Source organism: Ceratosolen solmsi, unplaced genomic scaffold (genome assembly GCF_000503995.2).
Source record: "Ceratosolen solmsi marchali unplaced genomic scaffold, CerSol_1.0 scaffold27, whole genome shotgun sequence".
Lineage (NCBI taxonomy): Eukaryota > Metazoa > Arthropoda > Insecta > Hymenoptera > Agaonidae > Ceratosolen > Ceratosolen solmsi.
The window spans coordinates 568,019-595,188 of NW_011948426.1; the positions used below are offsets into that span (position 1 = coordinate 568,019).

The following is a 27,170-nucleotide window of genomic DNA, read 5'->3' on the forward strand; positions in this document are numbered from 1 at the left end:
TCTTTGAACGTCCTATTACTGTTTGATATAATTATCTTATAAATTGAGTATTTGTTTTAATGTTAAAAAGATGGAGTGAGATATGATTCTCTTGATCTTTCTAAAAAAGGAAAATTGGTTCTTTTCCTTTTTCGCCAGTGCTGGTGGAGCCTTTTCGTAACTGCGGCACCCTTGCTTTAATAGCTCAATGAAGCACATCGCGTGTCACGTGGTTGTGGCGCTTCCCCTTTTTTTTATTTCATCGACTTTGTCCTTCATAGTTTCGCAGTTGACGTCACGCTCGGAGATTTTTCCGCGCAACCCTTAATATGCATGCTTCTCAGTATGTGGGGGACGAAATGCAAAGTTCACGTGTAATTTGGCATTAAGATAAAATTAATTTTAAAAGCAGGCTTTAACTTTTATATATCTTTAACATTTTAAATTATGTCAATTGTTAATCTACTCTGGCGAATGATTATAATACATCTAGTAAATTCTTCTCGAGTGAAGCAGTTTTTTAATCTTATGGCATAATCGTACAAAAGGTCTATATGACTTTTTGTAATAAATTATGAGATAAGATATAGTACACGATAAAACTTATAATAAAATGCTAATCGTTAAGAATAATTTAAAATTAATTGTTTACGTGCATGTGCATCGTATATTACTTTAGTTAAACAAGAGTGGCATTTAAATAGAATTAATGAAAATAAGTCGTGTATGGCAGCACGATAGTATGGAGCGAATTATTGAATATTTGACATTTTTACTTACCTCGTTTGTTTTAATAATAATAACAACAATAATTCAAGGAATAATTTAATGCTAAAATTAAGAAGGAATGTATAATGTAAAAAATTATAAAAACATAATCAATATTGTATGTACATTGTTGTAACAAACAATGCGCGTACAGTAGATTATTATGCGTCGAAGAGAATATTTATTAGAACTTTGAAATCAGGTTTGGAAAGAAAAGTCATAAATTCAATTGTCCTCACGAAATGTTCTCTTTTTTCTTAATTTTATTAAAGGATATATATATATATATATATATATATATATATATATATATATATATATATACATATAATTTTATGGGATAATATTTCAGTAAAAATCAAATAATAGTAACAACTACAAGCTCGATAGTTAAAATATTATTTATAATTTAAAATATGAGCGACAACACATGATATAATCACATATCGAATACACAAAAATTAATAAAAAAATATAGAAACCAAATGCAGTGAACATTTATTAACTTAATATTTATTAAATGCACTTGAAATATAGACAAGATTGCTCTCATTTATTGAACAATTTCTAGTTATTTTCAGTATATCTTGAACACACTCATAATATCACAAACAAACATTTTTGAATTCCATTTTATATTATATGACACGAAGAATGTCATAATATAAATATACTTAGACAATAATATACTGTCTGAATTTATGTAAACATACATAACCATATAAGTAGTAACCATACAAAATCCAATTATGTTTGATTATTAGTTATCTCTTTTTTTCCTTTTTCTTCGTGTTTTTTTTTGTTTTTGTTTTTTGTTTTTTTATTAATATTTGACTAAACGCCTATTATATTCTTATTCAACTATAAATTAATAGAGAATAGTGGCAACAATATAAACGAGTGTAAAAAAAATAATAATGAAATATAAATTATATTCAAATTGAAAGTTTTTTTTTCATTGTACTAATTTAAATGCAATATAAACTCAGTTGCGGATAGCGTTAAAATTTTGCTATAGAATTTCAGGTTTCAGAATCCTCTTAAAATTTCAATAATTCCAGTCTGTTCAGAGGACGTTCATTCATTTATATAGAATTATGGAAGCACTTTAAATCCTACACTTTGAACATCAGGAACTTGAAATGGAGTGATATAATTCATGTAACAATCACCAAAAGTATTGTACATCTAATTAATGTAAAATTAATCATAAATAGATCCTGAAATATTATATATTTAAATGAATATTGTATACTCTGATTATAAATATAGTTTTATTCATTATGTCAATAATAATCAATAATTTAAGTGAAAATATTTTTAAATACAATATATGATATACAGTATTTTCAACTTGAATTATTAAAAATAAAATATTAAATTACATAATGACTAGACAAGCTCAAAATTAGTAAGTATAAAAATAAAATTATAACAAATTAAAAACTTTGAAAATTTCAGAAATCAATTGTATAAATAATACATTTTTGGAAATAAGAGTTGAGAATAAATGCAAATATGCGACGTAAATGAATTCGTAAAAATAAAAATAAATATTTATACGGAAAAGTGCTCAAGATTAAAAAAAATTAATATAATGAATCGAAATATTTTATATAATATAAAATATAGTACTTAATTAAAATCTTATTGTAAAAATGGGTTTTTTCTTATCCATTGAAATTAATTGAGTTAGTAATGAATATTGGATTTCATGAATATTTGAGAATTTCCAGTTACTTAATTTATTACATAAACCTAACAGCTAATAATCCGTAGTGTCGATATAGGAATAAAAAATTATTTTAAAAAATTTGACAACTAATATAACCACAAAAACTAATAATTCATTATGAAATACAAACTTGAAAGGTGGAATGCCTCGAAACCTGGAAATGGGAAGGATAATGTTGATAAGGCAGAGAAATGTGTCAGCAAGTATTCGATAAATCTGGAAATGTTTGAATTTCACTACATTCATCTGCCATGGCTTCTATAATATCTAAAAGAAGTTCACGACTCAGTTGTTTCAATCTTGGTAAACGTACTACCTGCAATAAGTAAAGTAATACAAATTATAAATTTTACAAACACAAAAAGTTGTTAATATGAAATAGCATTTTGAAAATTTAACCTTTTCAATATGATGTACAATAAGATTTAAGGCATATTTCTTTATATCCACTGCTTGCATTCGATCAGCGGCTTCAAGTATTTGAATAACATTTTCAAACGTAACGTTCATCTCGAGATTTTGCTTACAAAAAGCTTGCAGCCGGTTATTTGTAAAACCATAAAAGACTGGGACCGTAAAAAGATAAAGAGAATCTTCCGGCGGCATCGAAACATCTGCATAATATATATATCGCAAAAGTGAAAAAAAAGATTCTGACGACGGAATCATATCGCCAATTTGTATCTAAAACATGTTTTTAAAACATAAATCAATATGATCATTTAATTATATCTTTACATATTACTGCTCATAAAAATGATGATTTTTTTTCTTCAAAAATTCCGAATGCACGTGACATGTTTGTCTACAAATTTAACGGGATATCTTTGAACATTGCGATTCCTACTTTTTCAACTGAACGAAAGCATTTATTACGCTATCCACGCTAATTTATTATATAAATACAAAAAACTATCACAAGTATTTAGAAATTGTAAAATCTTTCTAAATAACTAAAGTATATAAATTTAGACAAAAATTACAACAAATTTTCTATTATTAACTATAAAAAGTATGTTTATGTTTATTTTATCTAATAATTTTATGCTCAGTGCGCAATGCTTGCGTTGCAATTACTTGGAATTACATTCATAATAAATTCATACATTGACTGTGTTATTTGCAGGCATGAACGATCGAAACAATCCTTCGAAATAACTACAACGTGCTGCTAGGATTGCTTTATGCGATGGTATTGGTACTCCATCCAGCATTAAAGTAATATCACAAAATTCATAACCATTTACATTTAAAAATGTTTTCATATCTTGCTCGAGTGTTGTACCTAAAATTTGTATAATATTCATTAGATATAATTTACATAAGTACGATCTCTGAAAAACGACATGAATCAAATTTTTATACATTTTTAATTTAATGAATACGTACCGATAGAACGTGTGATTTATTATTTAAAAATTATGAAATCAACATTACCTATGTCCGTTCCTAAGTCATATGGTTTTAGGAAATTTTTTGTCTGCGGCATCTGTTTACGTCTAATGATTTCAACCATCAATGGCTGATCGAGTACTTCAAATTCTTGACTCATGACTATTTGATTATAATTACTATCCTTTACAACAAAACTCAAACACAATTCTTTGATAAAATATAACTGAAGCGCCGCTGCGTTATGTAAGGCCTCCAAAACATTTACATGATTTATCGTAGCTTCAAGATAATGAACACAAAGCTGCTCCAAACGTTTCATATTAAACTGAACAGCCAAGCGATAAACATCCATCATTAGTAAAACTATTCTGTTACTCAAAGGATCTTCAATTTTCTTTGTCGGATCAATACGATCGGTATAAATATAATTGAGAACCATTTCGAAAGCTTCTGGTACCGCATCTTTAAGATGCACCTGTTTATTTAATCTTTTATAAAATCATTGTTTTAATATATAAAAAATAATATGATACTACAAATAAAAATAAAAAAAAATACAATATATAATTGAAATTAGATTATATATATATATATATATATATATATATATATATAATAAATAACATAATTTGCAATTATACTCAAAATTAAGTAATTAGTACTTTTGTGACGAATTAATTTCTGATTTATAATTAATTGACAAAACAAACTCTATACATATAAGAAAAATATTGAAATATATACTTGAAGTATTGATGAATTTTTTTTTGAATATTCCGAAGCTTTAAAGAATTTTTCAGAATTTTCTTTTTCCACTTTAGCTTGTCTGATTTGTTCCTTTAAAAATTTCGAGCGAGCAACAATCATGGCAATATGAGCTAGGATTTTCGTTTTATCTTCACCAATAATAAATTCAACATCGCAAAAAAGATGTAAATTTAAAATTCGACCAAAGTCATCATGCAATGTACATTTGGGATACGACGAAAATTGAAAACGAAACGTTTCACCAGATCGCACATTATTATCAACTGTGCCTCCAAAAATAAACATCGCATCACTTATCACTGCTGCTGCATGAAATAAACGTCCCGATGGAATCTGTACACAACAATAAAGGAATCGATTAATTATGGCTGCACATAAGATTTCTCCTCTTTTTTTTAGAATTGTCATGAGCGTAAAATTTTTGGTAATAACTCGTTCGACGTAGCCTGTGGATTTTGCAATTTAATAAATAGATTGTTACCTCACTGTCGGATGAGGGAGTGACGATATGCCAAGTTTGAGTATCGAGATCATAAGAGTGAAGATCATTAGGTAAACTGGAATCGACGGTACCACCGAAAACATAAAGATGACGATCGAAGCTGACCATTGTGTGACCATAACGACGTGCTGGTGGTGGTGGTGCACCTCGTAAAATGTGTTCGGTTGAAATACGTGTCCATCTGCAAGTGTTAATACAACATGCAATGTAATTTCTAAATTTTTTAAACAAGTAATTTAGAACCTTGTAATATAAATACCGTTTCTCTCGAAAATGAAATTGAAAGAGACTATTAGTCATTTTGGCACCGCTTTGTCCGCTAAATACAAACATTGACTCTCTGGCCACGGCTACCGGAAAGTTGCAGCAGGTAGGTGGACAATCTCCGGATTGAACAACTTTTTCCCAAAACTTCAGGTCTCCGGGCTAAAATTGGAGAGTTACCAAGTTATAAAAATTCTATAAATTTAATCATTTCCGTTGAAACAGCTTTTAAGATTTTCTTACTAGCAAAGATATTGTCCACATATCATTTAAACGAGCGTTACCATCGTAGCCAGCAAATATCCATAATTTATTATCATAGACTGCAGCTCCGTGAGCAGATCTAGCAACAGGAGTTCTAGGCAAATTATTAATTATCAAAGAATTAGAATAATCAAATAATTAATTAATTATTTCGTGTTTATGATTAATTGTGCAGAGATTTTAATGTCGATTGAAATACACATTATGTGAAATTCAATTTGAAGATAGCACCGATATAAGTTTTATAAACATTATAAATTTATATCTATGTGTAAAAATTTGTTCGCTATTTATAAATTATGTACACATGTCTATATATATATATAACATTCATCTGGACGGCAAAGGAGCAAGTTAATTATAAATTGAAAAAAATAGCGTGGACCCTTTTGTTACTTATACTTACTTTCCAAAAAATTTCCATTCTGTCCATTGCGCAGTTTTAAAGCGATATTCGAACAAATCATTTTTATTAGTTAAATTAGAATTGGAATGGATATCTCCTGTATAGCCTCCAAAAACGAACATCGAGGAACCATTAACTACAGCAGAATGATGATATCTTGGGGCGGGTGGAGTTCCAATGGCAAACGCTCGTCCCCATGATTTTTCTTTTACATCAAAGCGCAACAAATCGTTTAACATTCGTTTCCCATTGTCTCCACCAAAAACATAAATTGCATCTTTATAAGCAACGACGGTATGCTTACTACGCCTACAAAATAAACAAAGTTGAATATTAAATTTGAAATAAAAATGTCAATAGATACAATTTGTTTAACAACAATTAATATTAATAAATAATATTATATTATTAGATTTACCTAGCACCGACAAACTCATCACATTCTGGCATTTGTTGCCATCGATGGACAGTTTCAAATGGTCCGAAATCCAAGGTTAAACATTCGGTAGCAGCAGTGTTATCCATTATCAGTAATATTATTATTAAATCAATTCTTATACAATATTAAATACATATTCAAGTACTTTTGTCATGGTACATCCATAAATATTTGCAACAACCAGCAATGATTTTACGTGGATTTTCATACACACTCTTGGACGATTTTATTTAAAAAAATAGAATCGCTTGGTATCATCGATTACGAAAGCCAGCCCTTTCGACGATATTTTCACAATGCTTTACAGAATACATTCGCTTCGATCGTTTATTAAATAATATCTAATCCAACAATGCTATGCTTCTTAATGACAGATCGAGAAACAATGACAATAAAGTCATATTTCTCGAGTGGATAAAGGCTCCGTTGCCAAATGGCGACTGGCAAGGGCCAAGAATAGGTTAGGTAAAGCGAGATAGCAGAGCAGTGTACGCCAAAGTACTGGATTCGTAATAACCATAAAGCAAAGTTGGAGCCGGGAACGTTAAAGCTTAAACTTGGCCAGACCAAGTCGTAGAGTGTCATTAAAAATGCCAAAGAAAACCTGCGAATTGGCGGCTTGATGTCGCGGACGTTTGACACATACAATCAATGACTGGTTATACGAACTTTGCTAATAAAAGTAAAATTTAATTTTTCACGAATACCACAGCAGTACGTGGCTCTACTATTCTGTTTAAAGAAAATATTATAACCGTAATGTGTATATCGGTGAGCGCCATTTGAATGTCCGTAAGGGCTTTGTTATCTCGTTACCTTCCTTCAGGCTATAAGGCCAAGACTATTCAAGACTATTCATTGTTATTACATCGATGTTACATTTACATGGCCTTACGACTTTTACACTGCCCTTCCTAATCCGTCAATTTTTTAATTGATATCGAGACGTCCTTTATAAGATTAGCAAACAAGCCTGCCAATAATAACGCTCGGTTTTCAACCTACAAACCGTTCCATTGCTACAAATTGAAAATGCACGTAACAAGATTATATTATCTATGGGGAAATATGTAAAAAACCATCCAAATTATTCTTTCGTCGATTGTTTCATCTAGATAAGATTGCCCGATGGTATTAATAAGCTGAATTCGCATCTTGGATTATATATTCATGATTCGTATTTTATATTGTATGTTCATTATATTGTCTTTCATACAAATATCATATGGATTCACAGGAAAAAAGTTATCTGTTTGTCCAACAGAGTATAATGGTACTTCCAAGGGCATTATGATACGCAATAAATGATTTCCTCTACTTTCTCCTTCTCGATTTCGAACCCTTACAATCTTTTTACCTATTGAATTCCAATTCAAAAGGTTTTTGTTCTTTTTTTAATACTATTTGATAATGTAAACAAATAAATTGAATATAATAATTAAACTTTAGGAAATGAAAGGAAATAGAACGTTTTTCTTGGTAATCTAAATATATTGTGCATTAATATTTCGCAGCTAAATTTATATTGTTGAACTAATTTAATAAACGGAATATAAATACTAATGAATACGAATTGTAAACAACGATTCGAAATAACTAGAATAAGTAAGATTAATTTACCTCGTTGTGACAATCGATATTTATTTAAATATTTTCAAATATTTTTATCGAATTATAATTTTAACTAAAATATAATATTATCGTAGGTGCAAATCAGAGGAAAAATTCTGTAGAACTGATTTGATACATTTGATACAATTGATATAGGAAAGTCTGGAAAGTGAGATGGGTATAATTTAAATATTATATATATATATATATATATATATATATATATATATATATATATATATATATATATATATATATATATATATTTCTATTATTATACTTTGAAGTATTTAAAAATTTACAGTAACAATCTCAATACTGTATAATTTAGAAGTTAGTATTACAAAGGGTAATATTTTTGTACTGATCAATAAATTAAATATACATGATAAGCAAAAGGCGATAATGTCAATGAAATTTATATTGTACGAAAGAAAAAATAAAATTATTGTGCATAATATCTTGTTGGCAAGAATAAAAAGAAATATGTTTTTCTTCTCTCTGTTTGTATATAATACATTACAAATTGCATCTACGAGTGATATTATAATTTGGCGTCATAAAGAACAATCTTTTCAACCGTTGTTTAACTTTTCAGTTTTTGCAGAACTAAGAAAGAACTACATGAATAAAATTAGAGATTATGAGTTTCATAATTTTCAGAGAGAATCTGTAGTTATCGCATATTATCAGGTAAGCAATAAAAATAATAGAGATTAGATAAAAATACGAAAGGATTTTAATAATAATAGTAACAATAATAATAATAATAACAACAATAACAACAACAACAACAACAACAACAATAATAATAATAATAATAATAATAATAATAATAATAATAATAATAGTGAATAATTTTTAGGAACCAAATATTGTAAATTATATAGAAAATGATACCAAAATTTCTGGTGCTTATGGAGAAATTTGGACAATTTTATCTAATTATTTGAATTTTACGTATGTTTTTCAATTCATTTATTAGTTTTATAATGCTTGTTGAAACAGTATGAATTAATTTAAAATACTATAAGTATTTTTTATTTTTATTTCTTTCTCAATATTACTAAATAAAAATTTTTATTCAATTATTGTATTTTCCAAATTATTCAATAATATATACTACACTTATAAACGTTTAAACTTTATGAAATTTTTATGATTTTTTTTTAATTTATAATAATTTATTCTTTCATATACATATTATACAGATTAGTTCCCTATAAACTAAAAATAAATAAATTTGGTACTGCGCTTGAGAATGGTAGTTTTGATGGAATATTGGGGTTAATACAACGAAATGAGTCGCAAATAGTTGCTCGAATCGTTACATACATAAATAAAATACACTTATTAGATTTTACAATTCCATTGTGGAAAACTCGGTAAGGAAATAATTAAGCAACAATTATTTTAATCATCGATAAATGATTTTTTTTATATGAATATTATTTATATTTTCCGATAAATTTCAGCTATTATATATACATAAAACCAGAATGGAAACATGATAAATCTTGGATCTATCACTTATTTACCATACGACTATGGTATTCATATTTCATATTATTATTAGTATTGAGTATAGCAGGATATATAAAAGAAAAATATTCCATTACTTCTTCTAATGAACAAATTCATTTTAATTTGCAAGACCATATGTTTTACACAATTGCGATTGCTTCTCAAGGTTTGTAGTCGTAAGGTGTTATATTATCACCATATTATACTACATTATTTATATTTTCATTTTGTCACTATATTCTATATAACATATATACCGTAGTTTTAAAGTACCATTAATTATAAAATAGATAATGAGATTATACATTATAGAAAGTTTATAATAAGGAATAAAAATTAATACCAAATGATTGAGTATGAGAAAAAACAGTATTGATAATGAAAACACTATTTTAATATTATTATTTTATTATTATCTATTATTTCTATAATATTATTATACCTAATATCACTATACTAAATAATTATTCTTAATTTAGATTAAAAAAAAAAACAAAAAAGAAACGTATACAGCAATTACTAATCTAAAAATATATTTAGCATAATTGTAGCTGGCGACATCGAAAAGAAAAAAATTAATTCTTAATTGCTATTGTGAAGTCACATAATTTGCTATTTAAATTTATTGGAAATATCAGAATTTATATATCTCATTAAAAAGGAATACATTTCATATTCTTTTAAAGAAATGAAAAATAACAAAATTAACGTACTTTTTGAATCTTATGTACTAAATACTATATAATAAATTAAAATGATAACGTAAACTGGTAAAACAAAATTTTCTAAATCAGATAAGTTAAACTGATAACAAATAATTATGAAATTTAATCTTACTAATAATATAATGATTATCATAATCAAAAATTAGTTCAACTTTATTCTCAGAATTTGAAAAAATTAAATACGATTTACAGTTTATTATCGAAGTATTTTCTTAATTTATAAATTCTTCTCATTTAGAAGCTAGAATTCAAATCATTAAGTAAGAGTAAAATTACTTTAAAGTGACTCAACAATCATAAATCAGTTGTAACATATTCTACTCTCGTAGTTTCAGATGTTTAAGCACCTTCGTGTTAATACATAATCGTGTTAATTTCATTTACTTAATGGGTTAACGAAATATATCGAAGGATCAATAACTGTTGAAAATTTTGTTTCTAATGTTAAATAATTATTTTAAATTCACAAATATTAATTAATATATTACACTATATACTATATGCCAGATAATATAATATTTTAATATGATATTTTTAATAAAATTATCATGTTAATATTACTCTCCGGCATTTTTTACATTTATTAATAATCCAAGCTTTTAGACTATATTAAACAAATTATTATCTCTTAATTATATAACTGAATATTTTCATATAAAGAATTATATTCGTCTAACTAGTTAATATTCTTACTATCTAAGATTTTGATAAATTGAATATTTAACATACTTACAAAATAAATATATTCATATTTAAAGAAATAAATTATTAAAATATATGATTTATTTTAATAAATAAATTATATTAATGACATTTATAAAATTAATATAGGATGTATCTCTTCTAAATTTTATAAAAAGTCCCGATTTATTTATCTATGTACAAGCATATTTTCGTGGATGGTTTTAATTGCATTTAGTTCGCATACGATTTATCATATGATGAATAAAAAGTTTGATCTACCGTTTATGGATTTGCACAGCTTATTTCAAAATAGTAAATATGAACTACTTGCTTTCAAAGGTTCAATGATAAACCAACTTTTGCAGGTAATTAAAAATAAAATTAATTATTAGATCACACATTATTAAGTAAACACTATATAGATATCAATGAAAAATAATATATATATATATATATATATATATAGACACAAATATATATTCGTATATATGTATGAAAATATGATATGTACTAACGAATATATATTAATATGATGTTTTAGACGTCGTTCAAACTACTGTCTGACTTAATTATATTGATTTTTACTCGAATAATTATAAGTAAATTATTATACCACATTATTTATGTAAATTTATTAATATAAATGAGACTATAGTTGAGATTTTATATACATCAATATTTTATTATTTTTATAAAAATTTATGAAAAGTATTTTCAAATTTTTTAAATTTATACAGAAGATAATTGATTAGATTAATAAACGTATCTGCGTATGCAGATTTTTTAATTTCAATTGAATTACTTATTTTTTCATCAAATCTGATCGCTTCTCTAATTTTATTTATATAACAAAAATTTCAAATATTTATGTTATTAGAAAAAGATCGGAAAATATGTCATGAACTCTCGAAATGCTGCTCGAGTTTTTTATACTTCTTCAACATTTGAACTATATAATGAAATTTGTTTCTCCAAGAAAAAGAGACTCGCAATTTTTGAAGCAGAGGATCACCATGAAACTATGGGCAAATTATTTTGTCAATTAGTTCCGACAAAAAAATCTTATTTCATAAGTTCTATAGCATCCGGTGTTAAACGAGGATATAGATATAAGCGCAGTTTTGACATTGGGTATATAAATTATTAACAAAACGAGTCTATGTTTAAAATAAATAATCAGATATATTTTAAATAATCAGATACACCATATAATTATATTTGAATAACTGCCTAATTTACGTATACATAAGTACTGTTTTGATTTGTGTGATAATTCTCAGAAAGAAATTTCAAAATTTTCGTTCATAGTTTATATATAGTTGTATAATAAAACAATATTTTATTATTTACAGAATTATGAAATTAGCTGAAACAGGGCTTATAAGTGCAATAAGAACCCGTTGGATAAATTGGAAAGTAGTGGGAAATAATGACATGCCTTTTCAATCAATTGATATAAGTCAAGTGTATTTGACCTTCATAATCTTATTATTAGGATATATCGTTTCTATTATCATTTTAGTAATTGAATATATGACATATTTTAGAACCAAAAATGTAAATTTAGTTCAAAATTAGTTCAAATAGAAAAATAAACACGCAATTACTATTTAATAAGTAGATATAATAATTAAAATATAAACTCATAATGTTTTAATTAGTCTGTTATAAATATTAAAACAACAGTTATAAAGAAAATGGAAGTTAATGAAAATTTGCATTAATGAGATACATCAATGAAATCCTCTGTCTACATTTTAATAAAATCAAAATGAGCATTCTTAATATGAATATTAATATGAACGTCATGCAAGAAAACGATAACTCATACAATGACGAGGTGATATTTCTCATGTTATCATAATCTAATAATTTATTCCTTTAATTACAATCACGTAGTCACAAATGTGATAACCTAAATTATTATTATTATTTTTTTTTTTTTAATTTATATCGAAAAACAATAATGTCTTTAGAAATTGTTCAGTAATTAATAAATTAAGCATTGGAAATACTTATTATTCTTATTATTTTTCTTTTCATTATATGTGGGTACGTGCGCACGCGCGCTTCGTATCCATATATTGAGTTATTTTCTATTAATTTTATATGATTAATATTATAGAAATTAATTAAATGATTTCTTAAAACATGTTGCTTTCATACAAGTGGCTAGTTTTTTTCAGACATATTCTATTTCATTGTTTGAATAGATAATATGTCTATTGCCTAGATTATTGGTTAGCCTTTGTTGTTTAATCTGGAATTGTCGATTTAAACTTTCCAAATATTTCCACATGAGTTTCGTTTTATGACTAGCTTTATCGATTATTTCTTTTTCTTTATTAACATTTTATTTCGAATTCTCGTTGAATATTACTCAATATCTTGATAACTGTCTCTATATCATCAAGTAAAACACGCTAATCCTTTTATTGACAAATATATCCAGTATGATAATTTTATATCCGTGATTTCTATGGATATGGCAGAAATTAAAAATTCTGTTTGAATAAAAGAAAATTTACGTTTTAAAAGTAATGTCAATTTATTAAATATCCCCTCTAAGAAATATATAAAATTTTATAATTAACTCTAATTTTTATGTTATCAGAATGGGCAATACGAAATTGCCTGGGTCCTTGCAAATATATATTCTTATTTTATATTTTATAAACAATTTAAGTATTTGATAATAAAATTCACAACAAGAAAAATTACTTTAATATGTAAAATTACTTATATTAGCATATTCAATCAATTGATTAGAATACTATATTTTTTATTTAGTAATTTATTGAAGAAATTATTTAAAAACAATTTCATATATAATATATAATAAATTAGTCAGTATTGGATCAAATATAAATACTGTTCTAACAATATAACTCTTGATTTCGTTGAAAAAGTTTTTATCAAATATGATTTTAATGAATATTTTATTGAATCGTGGAAAAATTTATTTTACAATGCTTTAAATTTTATGTTACGTATTAATGTTCATTATACATGCAAAACAATTGAACGTACTTGTGTTAAATTCGTATTATTCATTTATAATAACGGATAATGCTATCTTAATATCTGCGTTATATCTATTAATGTATTACATATAATAAAGGAATATTATAAATATTATAATATTCATTATTCTATATATATTTATAATATCACTATAGATTTAATTATAAAAAAAATGGTTAAGTAATAAGTGATATAAAAAAAAAAAAAAAACTAGTAATAATGGCGTATATATTGTGAAAATTAATAAGTAAATATTATAAAAAATATAATGAAAAAAATTGATCGTCATTTTAATGTACATATGTTTAATTTTGAATGTTAATTTTTATTTAATAATAAAAATTTATTCATCTAAATTTCTTTTTAATTATTATTCTTATTACAAAACTTATAAATATATACATTATTTATATTATTATATAATCAGTTTTCGCTATTTTTTATTTGCAATTTATATTGTTGTAATATACGCTTTTACAAGTTTCTACTTTTTTGAAAGGAAGATACTTTCGAATGGTCTGATTATGATTCGCCAAAATTTTTTTATAAAACAGTTTTTTTTCATAAAAGTACTAAAATTATCAATATATTCCTAAGATAATTTCGCATTTTTTATTTAAATCTCTTTACTTTTTAAAGATTATTATGCACATCATAACGAATATCGCGACTACTGTAAATAATCTAATGCGGCTTATTTATTTTTCACAAACATTAATTTGTTTAATTTATTTAATTAATTTATATTATATATTAATAATAACAAAATTAATAAAAATACATCAATTTTACATAGAAAATTATATAAAACTTCCTCGGTACAGTGTATGAATATAGAATAAAGAAAAGTATATAAAAGAAAGATACTAAAAATTAATATTTATGTTAATCACATATTTATCATTTACAATATATATATATATATATATATATATATATATATATATATATATTTGAAATAGTAATAAATTCTAATCTTTCAAATTATTTTTAAGCAATTAAATGTATTAAATATATATATATATATATATATATATATATATATATGTATATAATTCGTTGCTTTTAACATGGATATCATTTATGATTTAAAAGTAAGAAAGATTTATAAGTCCATGTTAAAAAGTAATAAAATGATTGTACCTATTGAAGTTGACCTATAAATTTATATCATGTAAATTTGTATTTTCTTAATATCATAAAAAATAAATTATAAAATCATAGAAGATGATATGGAAGATCATGTCTTATACATTCTTTAAAATTTAGTTAAGTGCTAATGAAAGATATACATATATAGTTGGTCAAAACGTTTAGTTAACCTACCATCGTGAAAACAAGATATGTATCTTTGGAGATTCAATATTTAACGTCTAAATTCTATATGAAGCCTTCACTGATGAAACTTTTTTATTTATAGCTTTTACAATGTCCTACAGATTATTTCAAATGTCAGTGAGTCGTAGAAGATTACTATACAACTATTGAGTAGGAGTAGTAATTCTTTTTTTTTCGGTATCGTATGTTGATTAATGTAATTTTATATTTATATTAAATCTGTAGAAGCTAACATATCTGTGTTTAAATTATTAATATATATATATATATATATATATATATATATGTATATATAATATTGTTAGCTTATGTATTCAAAAGTCTTTAAATTGTTGCTGTAATTTAGAAAATTTCCAATTATTTTATAATACAAATGCTAATTTCTTTTCTATCATAATGTGATAGTTTTTCTGCAGCTGTTTTATAAAATTAAAATAAATTAAAAATAAATTTAAGCCATTTGTAGTTAATAATGATATTGGAGCAATTATATTTAGAAATAAATTTATCTTTAAGCAGTTCACAATTTCTTAAAAGAAAAGTTAATTGTAAAATAAATATAATTTGATATTCGAGGTAAAAACAATTATTATATTTACTATATTCAGTTATAATCACTAAATAAATTTACTAAAACCACTATAATTAAACTTGTGTATGGAATTATTAATGAAATATTCATAATAATAATAAGTAATTTTTGTAGATTTTTAAATGCATATAAATTTTTATAAATTTGTAAATAATAATTGCAATATAGTAGTGAGAACAATATTCGTTAAATGAAATTAATTATTTACAATTACTTAATACATAATTACTATAAATGAAAATTGATTAAACTACATTTATTTCGATTGTTAAGATAAGTCATAAACTGCTTGTTATTTATGAATTATTATTTTTCCACTTCTATATAATTTTAGCTTTAATACTATTTTCATATAGAGATATATCATATTAAAAGTCAATTTACAACTTATTGAAATATTAATTATATGTGTTAAGTATTAATATAAAGGAATAATATAAATTCAATACTTTTTGTTCAATGATAGTAATGATATGTTATTAATATTATTAATAAGAGTATGTGTAGCTTCGCTAACAAGTGTAATAACAAACTTATTTGTAGTTCATTTCTAATTTTAATAATTCATGAGCTTTCGAAACTACATCGAATTTTTTAAAAGCTTTACGTAAATAGAAAACTAATAATATTTAGCGTAGTATAGACTTGAAATAAACTAATAAATATTCTTCGCAATTATTTTACTTATAATATGTACATAATTATAGTTTATATGATATCATCGCTTTCATCTTTTAGTAAATAAATATGCATTACTTATGTTTAATTTGCATTATTTTAGCGTCTAAAAAGTCGCCTATAAATAAAATAGCCAATTGAAACAACATCTTACTATGAAATATACATGTTACAATGTAAATATAATAATGATATAATAATTATTTTATTCACACTGTCTAAGTTATTGTAAATATTAAATAAATTTATATAAATTTTGGATTTAGATTTTGGAGTTTTTCATAAATATATTGACACAATAATATCTATTATTCTATTATTAAAGTAATGAGTAAGGTCTATAGATCAATAAGGTATAGATATAGGATATAGATCATTGTAAATATCTATTGACAATGGAGTTATAGTTAAGATTATCTTGATTACTGCAATTTATATATTGCTTGGAAAAATATGAATTATTACTATCATTTCGACTCATAAATAATAAAGTATTATTATATGGTTTATTACATGTCTAGTACTAAAAGAATCAATAAATGCATAAATAAATTATTGATTTTCTATTGTTTATGTGAAAACGGTCATTTATTTCATAAGATATAATTAATATTTTAAAATAAATGTATAATTTCTATTTAAAGTAATAAAAAACATATAATATATATTAGAATGTTAGTTATTAAATGTATCATGTATATAATACTTATTTCAAATTTAATAACAAATTTTGTAGAACTATCGTAAATAAACTTTTCAGAAAAGGGTTTAAATACAATTTAATATAATCTTATATAGTAATACATATTTCAGATTATTCTTTACGAAAATTTTTACGAATAGATAGTATATGTTAATTATAGTTTTATTGAAAACATTAGACGAATAATTATTGTTTGCAAATATATATATATATATATATATATATATATTAGAAGTTGCAAAGCTATGTTTTTGCATATACAAGCCTTCAAATTATATGTCAGTTAATAAAGCTTTGAGAACGTCAATTTATAATTACGTTGAACTTTATATTTTCAAACAGGATGAATTTTTTATTATTATGACGCAATTGTCTTACTGATTGAATAAATGCAATAATAATTTTATTAATGATTTTATATATATTTAATGTCGAGAAATTATCATGTTAACAATAGATAATATTATCCCTAAACATAAACTTTAAAATATATTTTCAACGGGAGCCGTGTCTTAACAGTATGAATTTGAAAATTTTAAGCATCGATTATGATATGATAATTTAATCAAAGAAGCATAATAAAATATCGATAGCTGTATTGTGCGATAAATAGTCGTGAAAATGATAGCTTATAATTTCCATTTTAACAATATATACTTTACTTTCTCATATTCCAATTAGAAAATTATCCAAAAAAATGTGTAAGTTGAGATTTATTGAATTAATTTTATTGCTAATAATAATATTAAACAATAATTTATTATTATAAGATAAAGCCTCTTTTGTTATTTATAATTTATGTACATTTTAAAATTAAGTATGAATGTTTTATTATTCCGTTATGCGTAATGCTATCAATATTTTCATATTATTATACATTATTTAAATAAAATAGATTCCAACTTCTAATCATGTTATATACATGTCATATATATATATATATATATATATATATAAATGAACTTTGTCCTATAATTAGTATATAATAATAGTTGTATTAATTATTTTTATAAAAACTTATTATTTGTTTATCGTGAAACATAAATTTCCTATATATCAATGTTTATACATTTTTATTTTATTATATTATATATGTTTATTATTAAGCTTATGAAATTTATAATACTATGAAAAATACGAATTATTTAAGATTTATAATGTTTTTAATATTTAATACCCAGTATAAAGTTATAATAGAATGATTATTAATTATCATTAAAATAATTAAATGTTATGGAATTCACAGTTTAAATTTATTACTACATGATATGAAAATTAGTGAAAATATTGTTACTAAACTTTAAGTATTGTTAATTTTATTAAAATACAATGAAACAGTATCATCAATTATTTACATTCCTTCTATAAAAATCCAAAATATTCTTACGACCAAATAAAATAAAATTATTAAGTTTAGAATAAAAGGTAGAAAATTATAATATTTTTGCAGCCATAATAAATGTACAATAATCTGATGACATTAATAACAAGAAGAAAGCGAGATCAAGCGAAATAAGGAAAGTTTAAATGAGCCGATAAGAACAAAAAAGAAATATATACATCTAGAATTGGGAGACAGAGAAACAGAAGCAGAGAAACGGAGATAGGAAGATATATATATATATATATATAGAGAGAGAGAGAGAGAGAGAGACACACAGACAGACAGAGAGAGACAGACAGACAGAGAGACAGAGAGAGAGAGAGAGAGAGAGAGAGAGAGGATTAAGAGGAGGACGAGGACGAAAAATTTCACAGCATCTATAGTGTTCACAAAACTTCATGCATATGGTATACTTATGTAATATCTCGTATGGATTTACCTAAATCACGTGAAAGATGCGTGCAGTATTCGTCACCGTTGTAGATCTCAGTAATTAGAATCTCTTTCTTATATATAACTTACCTCAACTTGTGGTTATAAATTATTCTAGAGGATTTGTATCAATAACTCAAAAATTAGAATATAATTAAAATATTCAACTTAGTACTTTACAATTATAATAAAAGTTTCAATGAAATAGTGTAATTAAGAACGCTTCCGAAGATTATTGTTTCCAAAGAGTATTAATTAATAAAATCTCATTATGTGAATAATACTAATCATTCTATGTCACCATTATAAAAAACCATTATAAGAAGTGATTTCAATTTATTATTATCTGAATTATAATAATGAAAAATAATATAAAAATTCAATCGATACGAAAATGTAGGATAATATTATAGATAAAAGCATTTTACAACAATATTTAAGGAATTATTTCCTCTAACACAACATGGTAGAAATATAATTTTTTTAAATTGAGTGAAATAAGTACAAGACTATAAATTCATTATTGTGGAACAATTTAGTATTATTATTAATAATGGATAAATTCTTTAATTTTACAATATAATTTGTTGTTATTTTTTACACATAAAACACATAAACATTAAACATAAACATATTAATGCTTTCATGAATTAAAGAAGCAAATGCAAGATTAGACACTTGTTAAGTAAAAAATATTTTCGTCATTTATCAATAAGAATTTTTGTTAAAAATCAATATAATATTAAATGATGAGAGAAAAAAAGACACTTTAAAATCAATACAAAGATTAAAAATGAAGATTATGACATAATTAATTATACGAAAAAACAATATAACGATAATATAAAAATACGTGTCCCTAAGCAAATAATATTGTAACATATGTGAAATTCAAAGATGTTGATTAACAAATATTTAAAAATTTATAGATATATTATCAAAAATTTAAGACAACGAAATTATTATTTTAATATTTTTTATATATAATTTGAGATATTACTTTCTAGAATTCTAATATGAATTAAAATTATTTTATAATATTTAATTACTTATTTTTTCTTTTTTCAAGATTTTCTTAAATATTTTTAGGAGGGGGGAACACATGAATGGAAGCACAACTATCCTAAGAGTTTATTAATCGAATATAAACGAGAAAGATTTAATTTTAAATTGTTTATTTTAACGTGAATTTTGTTAATTAAAAATAATTTTATTATATTTTTATAAAAAATTAATATTATACATTAAAAGGTTTCTTTAATAGACACGTATTTGCATTTATACATCGATATAGAAAATAAAATAAACAGATTTTAATATAAAATTGAATTATTATTACCCTATAATTGGTGTTTTAATTAATTTATAAATTATTAAAATAAAAAGAAATTTTTTAAATAGAACTGTATGAGAAAGATAGAATATTAAAAACCATTTATTCTTCCTAGCTTGTCGCTCCAAATTATTGTTCGCCAACATAAGTAGATGATATAGTTGGAAACTTTTTATTAATCATTTTGCTGAGGAACAATAGCGATTTTGTTGATATCTAATAGATTTTGCTTGATAACCGTAAATTACAGATGAAGAATTTTATTATTAATTTATTATCGATATTTAAATAGACATTTTATAAGTAATAATCTGAAAACTAGTTGATAATAATTGATAATTAAACAGTAATAATATATACAAATAGGGTATATTATTAGGGTATATACAGTATTTAAAAGGTGTTCTCAAATGAAATGATAAATGATCTAATTTTTAATTATTTACTTGTCAGAAAAAAGAATTGCTAATTAGTCATACAAACGTCGCAAACTCTCACTGAATAAAAGACATATATTACATCACAAATTATAGCATTGCAGTATTCCTATAGGTTACATCAATTTATATAATTACATAATTATATGATATCGAATATTTTACTATCACTTTGTAATTCATTCATAAGCTTAACCATTATCATACTAATTAAACAAAGGTACCAAACTGATAGTGACAGAACAATTATGCATAGAAACAAAATAAATTTTGCAATAATATTTTACGACCACTTAAGCATCATATGCTCCGATATTAACATCGCATATCATTTTAGTAAAATTGATTTTGTATTATTATAATGTAGTACAATATTATAGTATAATGATAATAATTTTTTCTTTTAATTTTAGCTTATTGTTAAAAATTAGGAAAATTGAAGGCCTCCTATTTAGTGATCAATTAAATAAAATTATAAAATAATTATTTTTCGTTTATTATAAAATAAATAAACTTCTATGTTTATCGTTTATTATAAGTACTAAGTTTACAAGGTCCTTCTAAACTAATATAAACTAACAGCATAATTAAAAAAAAAATTTACTTCTACATAAACATTATTACTTAAGAGTTGGAACTTTTATTCATTTGTTACATCAATTTTAATGTAAAGATATGATGAAATAATAGATGAGGGCAAGGCTATTAAAATTGTTATTTTAATAACGTTCATTTTTTTAAGAGTTATTTTCAATTTGATTCAAATTGATTTAAATAAATGTTAATAATCATCATAATATTAAAGATGTTAATATATTAAGAGATGTATGTATGTATGTATATATATATATATATATATATACATAATATTAATAATTTTACAAATACGAAATTGTACGCAAACGTATTCTTGTTTAAATTATTCGCAACTTTTTGTTAGTAATATAGAACAACATCATTTTAAGGTTTAAACATATTTTTGTAGTTCGATAAGTAAAAGTTTGTCATAATCCATACTTTTAATACATAGATCTAAGAGTTTTACATTTGATTTTAAGATAAAACTACTAAATAATTATCTATATTTGTCCATTAAAATGATTATTTTCTAAAAAATATTATTATTTCGACTAATATTAATACATTAATTTTGCATTCGTGCATTTTATGTGAGCAATTTACGGATGTGATTTGGAAGTACAACATCCGATCCATTTTTATTTATTTATTTAATAGTTAATTAAACTTTTTTTTTTAGAAATTTAATAGAATAAAGATAATTTAAAATAGTTGCCTAAATTTCGATCTAAAGCTGATTATAACAGTATAAAATAATCATAATTTCATACATAAATTAGAATACTCGTTTGATCGATAGTTCTTTAAAATTGAAAAAGATTTTGTGTTTTGGAATACATATTCTTAAAAATTATTTTTAAAGGGGTTTTTTTTCCAGAATATTAATTAGCATATATTTTTGGAAATCTTGGAAAAAATGGTGAAAAAACGCATAACTATATATTTTCTATAATCTATTTATAACTATAAGGTATATATATATATATTCTTTAATTATTTATTTATATCATTTATCTATATTACTTAATTAGATAATAGATAAATACAATAATAGAAAAAATACAAGTTTAAAAATGATAAATTTTACATATAATATAGTAAGTTGAAAAAGAGTTTTATAATTAATACTAGAAGAAATAAATAGATTTAGTACTTGAATTAATAAAATTTTTTTCATTTGATTATATTTGTAATATGAAAATAAAATACTCAATTTCAAATATTTTTCTATCATATTAAATAACAAATTTATATCATTTTTAAAAATAATATAAATTCCAAGTATATAGTTGAAATGAATAATGAAATTGTTCGAATCCACTTTCACTTTCTGTAATAATTTTTTTCATATACATGTAGCTTTTACACAATCGCATATATTTTAAATACAAATAAATAAATTCTTTACTGAATTAATAAATTATTACGTAAATGAGATTTTTTTTTTTAGTTAAGATAGTGTAGTTGGAACCTTCGTGAAATTTATCGTATGTGATTGATCAATACATGAATTCCCTCATGTTTATATTCAACTACTCCATGAATTTTTCGTTGTAGAATTGTACAATAGTCAATAAGAAATGTTGTGCTTTTATATTTAATTTTGGAAACGTCAATATTCTTCTGTTCATTTTGAAAATATTATTTTTTTAAAATAAATTTCTTGAAATTAGCAAAATTTATAATTGATGTAATATATAGTAACTCCGGTTAATTTAAATGTATATAAATTGCTATTAAAACCATGAAATTCTTAAATTGTTATTAATCGTCTACATTTCATGAATTAACAGCCTGCTATCATTATCATTATCATTATAATAATTATTATTATCATTATCATTATTATTATTATTATTATTATTATTAATGTTAATAATTAATAATTTTATTATATGAAGTTACAAATTTATTTTATATAACATATTACACATAACAATTAGATACGTTAATTCGAACAAATTACAAAAATAAAATATTTAACTAACTCGGCCCTAGGTTCGCAAATTAATTCATATAAACTAACAAATATGTGCCAATATTTTACTGAAAGATACGTACTATAAGAAATATAAAAATCATTACGTAAGTCATTCAAAAGTTAACTATTTTCCTGTTTCATCATGCAAATGAGGTTACATCAAATTTAAATACAACTCGGACGAGCGACTGGTATAATTAACAGAATTTTATATCGAAAATGTGCTCTTTCCAATCGGTGCTATTCGACCCGACCTCGACCGAGAACCTGCGTAGTTTCTTTGCTATTTCGAAGTCCAATTAATAAATATTCAAAACTCTATTAGGAATAGAAGAAAAGTCACGTACACAAATTTATAGATTCCCACTTGCAGACAGTTAGTGCAACAACTCATATATATTTAGGGTAATGAACTAATACGTAATGGAACTAGACACCGTAATATTATCAATAATATAAAAATAATTTAACGAATGGAATTCATTAATTTATATATTATTCTATAAAGTTAATATGTGTGCATTATAATGCATAAAGTAGTATAATGATATAATGGTATAAGGTAGTATAATGTATAAAGTAAATGCAAAATCAATTTAAATTGTCAATATAAATTAATAAAAATGTGTCCTTTTTGGGAGGATTTTAGTAGTTTGCTGCTCAGTCAAATTAAAACATTTATAATAATATAATCCTTTGTAATTGAACAACAGCAATATAATAAATCGATTTTACAGTTATTTGATAATTGTATATTTGATTGTACCACGCAACAATTATGTAATACATTTTGAGCTTTCCATACACAAGTACCGATGAACTTTTTAGTTATATTGCATATGCCTTTATACTCCGTAATATAAAAGCAATAATGTTTACATGTACACATATAAACCGAGTGAAATATAATATTATTTTAATTGAAGTAAGTCTGTGATCGTCAATTCATTTAAAAACAAATGTGTTTATGTTACATTAACATGTAGTATAGTTATATTCCCTATATTGATAAATTCTAATTAAGATTCATTCGCTATTATGGAATATTGTTTTTTCCATTAGTTAAATATAGCGTAATACAGCAATAATTAAAAAATTCTTAATAAAATTTGTAAAACTAATGTATTTAAATTATTTATTATATATTAAAATAAAAGTTCAGTCAATGATAACGGTATTTATTTAGAATATATCAAGCATTGTTATTCAAGTTAATATCTTTATTTATCCTATATCATGTCACATATATTTAGGAATAATTTAATAAATATATGAAGTTCATAAAATTCCATAGCAATTGTTACAATTACTTTTCATTCTGATAAAATATTATTGAATATATTGTTCATATTATGTAATGAAATTTAAACATAATTTTTTAAATAATTATAATTTCAAATAAATTATTAATATATACTATAGAATAATTATTTAATCGAAATGTCCTTAAAACGAGACTAAAAGAAAATTAAAAAAATTATATATAAGTAAAATACAGGTTTGTAGGTCAATTAAAGATTTAAAAGATTTTTAATACATTAAGTAACGAAAAAATTTTAATTCAGTAATTGTAGTAAAAATTTTATAATTTTATATTCATATTTGAGATTCATAACTTGAAAAAATTATATAGTTGAATTTTTTAAGTTAATTCGTTAAATCAATAAGTATAAATCTGAAATTAAATGCCTCGTAAATTTATGTAAGGGAGAATTCATGGACAAAGCTCTATTAAAGTAAAATTATTTAATCATCAATTTTAATTTTATTTTAATATATTTCGTACTAATATTATACACTTGAGTACCATTTTTTTCTAGGATTTTATTTTCAACGAATAATATGCATTTACTTTTATTTGATTATACTGTACATAGAATTTCAGTATCTTTTAATAATGTAAAACATAGCTAAGGCTATGTACATAAATACGAGAATGAAAACGTAAAGTTTTAATTTCAGTTTACATTCTTGCATTTGAGATTTGAGTGGGTGATACATATAAATTTTTTTACATCAATAATTATTACTAAGGGAAATAAATTAAGTTTTTTTTAAATAGACTATTGTTGCATTTTAAATTTTTCTTTTAAAAGAAATATACTTTTCAAAGCAAATGTACATGAAATGACTAATTCAATTATATATTTTTTTATTTTAGTAATTTTCTACTTCTTTACATGCTTAACGTAAAATGATTGATTATTAAATTTTAATATTTTTTTTTCCACACAACTTCACAAAAGTTATATTTCAAATCTCCTTCTATTTATTTTACATAAAAAAATTTTTTAACATACACTTATAGTCTTAGTTTATATACATAAAGGCGATATTTACAAATATTGCAAAATTCTCTATTAAGATTTATAAAAATATGTACATAAATTGTTTTTAAAATAGTAAATGAAATTATAATTTTAATAATGTTATAACAGTATATATATACGTTCTACCAATATTTAATCGAAAATATATTTTATGAATTCAGGAACTGCAAATGATGCGTTATTAATTGACTAAAATATTTTATATGAAATATTTTATAGATAAAATTCTGAAATTCATATAAATATATACAATTGTTAAATGCATCGTTCTATCGTACGTAATACGTATGGAAGACTTTTTGTTTTTATACTTTACTTTCATCTAAAATTTATCTAAATAACACAAATAATACTTTTAACATATATTAAACATTTTATTAAACTTTAATAAGAAATTTATAAAACGAAGCATATCAATAATATAAGTAGTAAACTTAAATAATAAAAATTTAATAATAACTTAAATAATTCTTCTGTATATAATTTCAATATCAGTTGCTATAATAATTATTGTAGCAAAAATGAATGCAACAGATTATCATTTTAAATATTTACGACAAAAGTAATAGAATTGAGGCTAATGATATCTATAATATAATGACTTGTACATCGACAAATATTAAAAATGCTTTTTCAAAGATTTAATTTCAATTATACAATAAAGAAAATTCACTTCCTCAACAAAAATTTCATTTGAATATGAATATCATTATGAAATTTATCGAATCTCATTATACATTAGCTTTATCTATCATAAAAGTGTAATAATTCTAAAACGAATTTCATTTATTAGGTAATTTGATCAAAAATAATATAATATATATAAATTGTATATTTCCCATTATTTATTATTCTTCATGTAAATAGTAAAATAGCAACTTTTAAATATTAAACGAATTTAGTATGAACAATATAGACAATAGTAAGTTTTATTTTAAGTCTAACGATACTAGAGTAAATTTTTAATTTATAAGGCTTAATTTATTTCTGTTGTTATTTACATATTCATTCATTTATCAATTTCTTCCATTGTTTGCTTGCGGAAGTACATTATAAGACAATTAAATTAATGGTCTGTTCAAAAATACAAGAAAAATAACAGTAGTGTATTTTTCAATGTAATTTTACTTAATTATACGTTTAGATTTTCTTTCGTGTACTATTTTTATAAGAAAAGGAAATTAAACGAAGAATATTTCCTTAATCTAGACGAACAAATAGAGATTATTTATTCTAAATCTAAAATATATTTTTCTTTTCGATAAAATTATCTATTCGATAAAAATACTATATAT

At 23.1% G+C, this 27,170-nt stretch overlaps 2 protein-coding genes across 2 annotated transcripts; one reads left to right on the forward strand and one right to left on the reverse strand.

The window, feature by feature from the left end:
• Nucleotides 1–1,728: 1,728 nt before the first annotated feature.
• Nucleotides 1,729–6,933, reverse strand: Lztr1 (Leucine zipper like transcription regulator 1). Its single transcript, XM_011500644.1, has 11 exons — nucleotides 6,500–6,933; nucleotides 6,082–6,390; nucleotides 5,655–5,769; nucleotides 5,407–5,573; nucleotides 5,127–5,328; nucleotides 4,622–4,978; nucleotides 3,920–4,352; nucleotides 3,589–3,767; nucleotides 2,882–3,166; nucleotides 2,613–2,798; nucleotides 1,729–1,967 (listed from the first exon to the last, which is right to left on the reverse strand). Exons 1-10 carry the CDS (start codon nucleotides 6,604–6,606, stop codon nucleotides 2,679–2,681), a joined length of 2,274 nt encoding a protein of 757 aa, XP_011498946.1. The 5' UTR covers nucleotides 6,607–6,933; the 3' UTR covers nucleotides 1,729–1,967; nucleotides 2,613–2,678.
• A 4,317-nt stretch (nucleotides 6,934–11,250) lies between these two features.
• LOC105363293 (uncharacterized) lies at nucleotides 11,251–12,642 on the forward strand. Its single transcript, XM_011500959.1, has 4 exons — nucleotides 11,251–11,429; nucleotides 11,942–12,195; nucleotides 12,417–12,530; nucleotides 12,612–12,642. The coding sequence occupies exons 1-4, from the start codon at nucleotides 11,280–11,282 to the stop codon at nucleotides 12,640–12,642; spliced, it is 549 nt and encodes a 182-aa protein (XP_011499261.1). The 5' UTR covers nucleotides 11,251–11,279.
• The last annotated feature ends 14,528 nt before the right edge of the window (nucleotides 12,643–27,170 follow it).

Excerpts from the sequence above, each read along its gene's own strand:
- Lztr1 (XM_011500644.1), bottom strand. The coding sequence starts at position 6,606 with ATGGATAACACTGCTGCTACCGAATGTTTAACCTTGGATTTCGGACCA. Across the intron at positions 4,979-5,126 it reads CTCCCTCATCCGACAGTGAG|ATTCCATCGGGACGTTTATT; the intron begins GTAACAATCTAT and ends TGTTGTGTACAG. Across the intron at positions 4,353-4,621 it reads AAAATTCATCAATACTTCAA|GTGCATCTTAAAGATGCGGT; the intron begins GTATATATTTCA and ends TTAAATAAACAG.
- LOC105363293 (XM_011500959.1), top strand. The coding sequence starts at position 11,280 with ATGGTTTTAATTGCATTTAGTTCGCATACGATTTATCATATGATGAAT. Across the intron at positions 11,430-11,941 it reads TGATAAACCAACTTTTGCAG|AAAAAGATCGGAAAATATGT; the intron begins GTAATTAAAAAT and ends TTATGTTATTAG. Across the intron at positions 12,196-12,416 it reads AAGCGCAGTTTTGACATTGG|AATTATGAAATTAGCTGAAA; the intron begins GTATATAAATTA and ends TATTATTTACAG.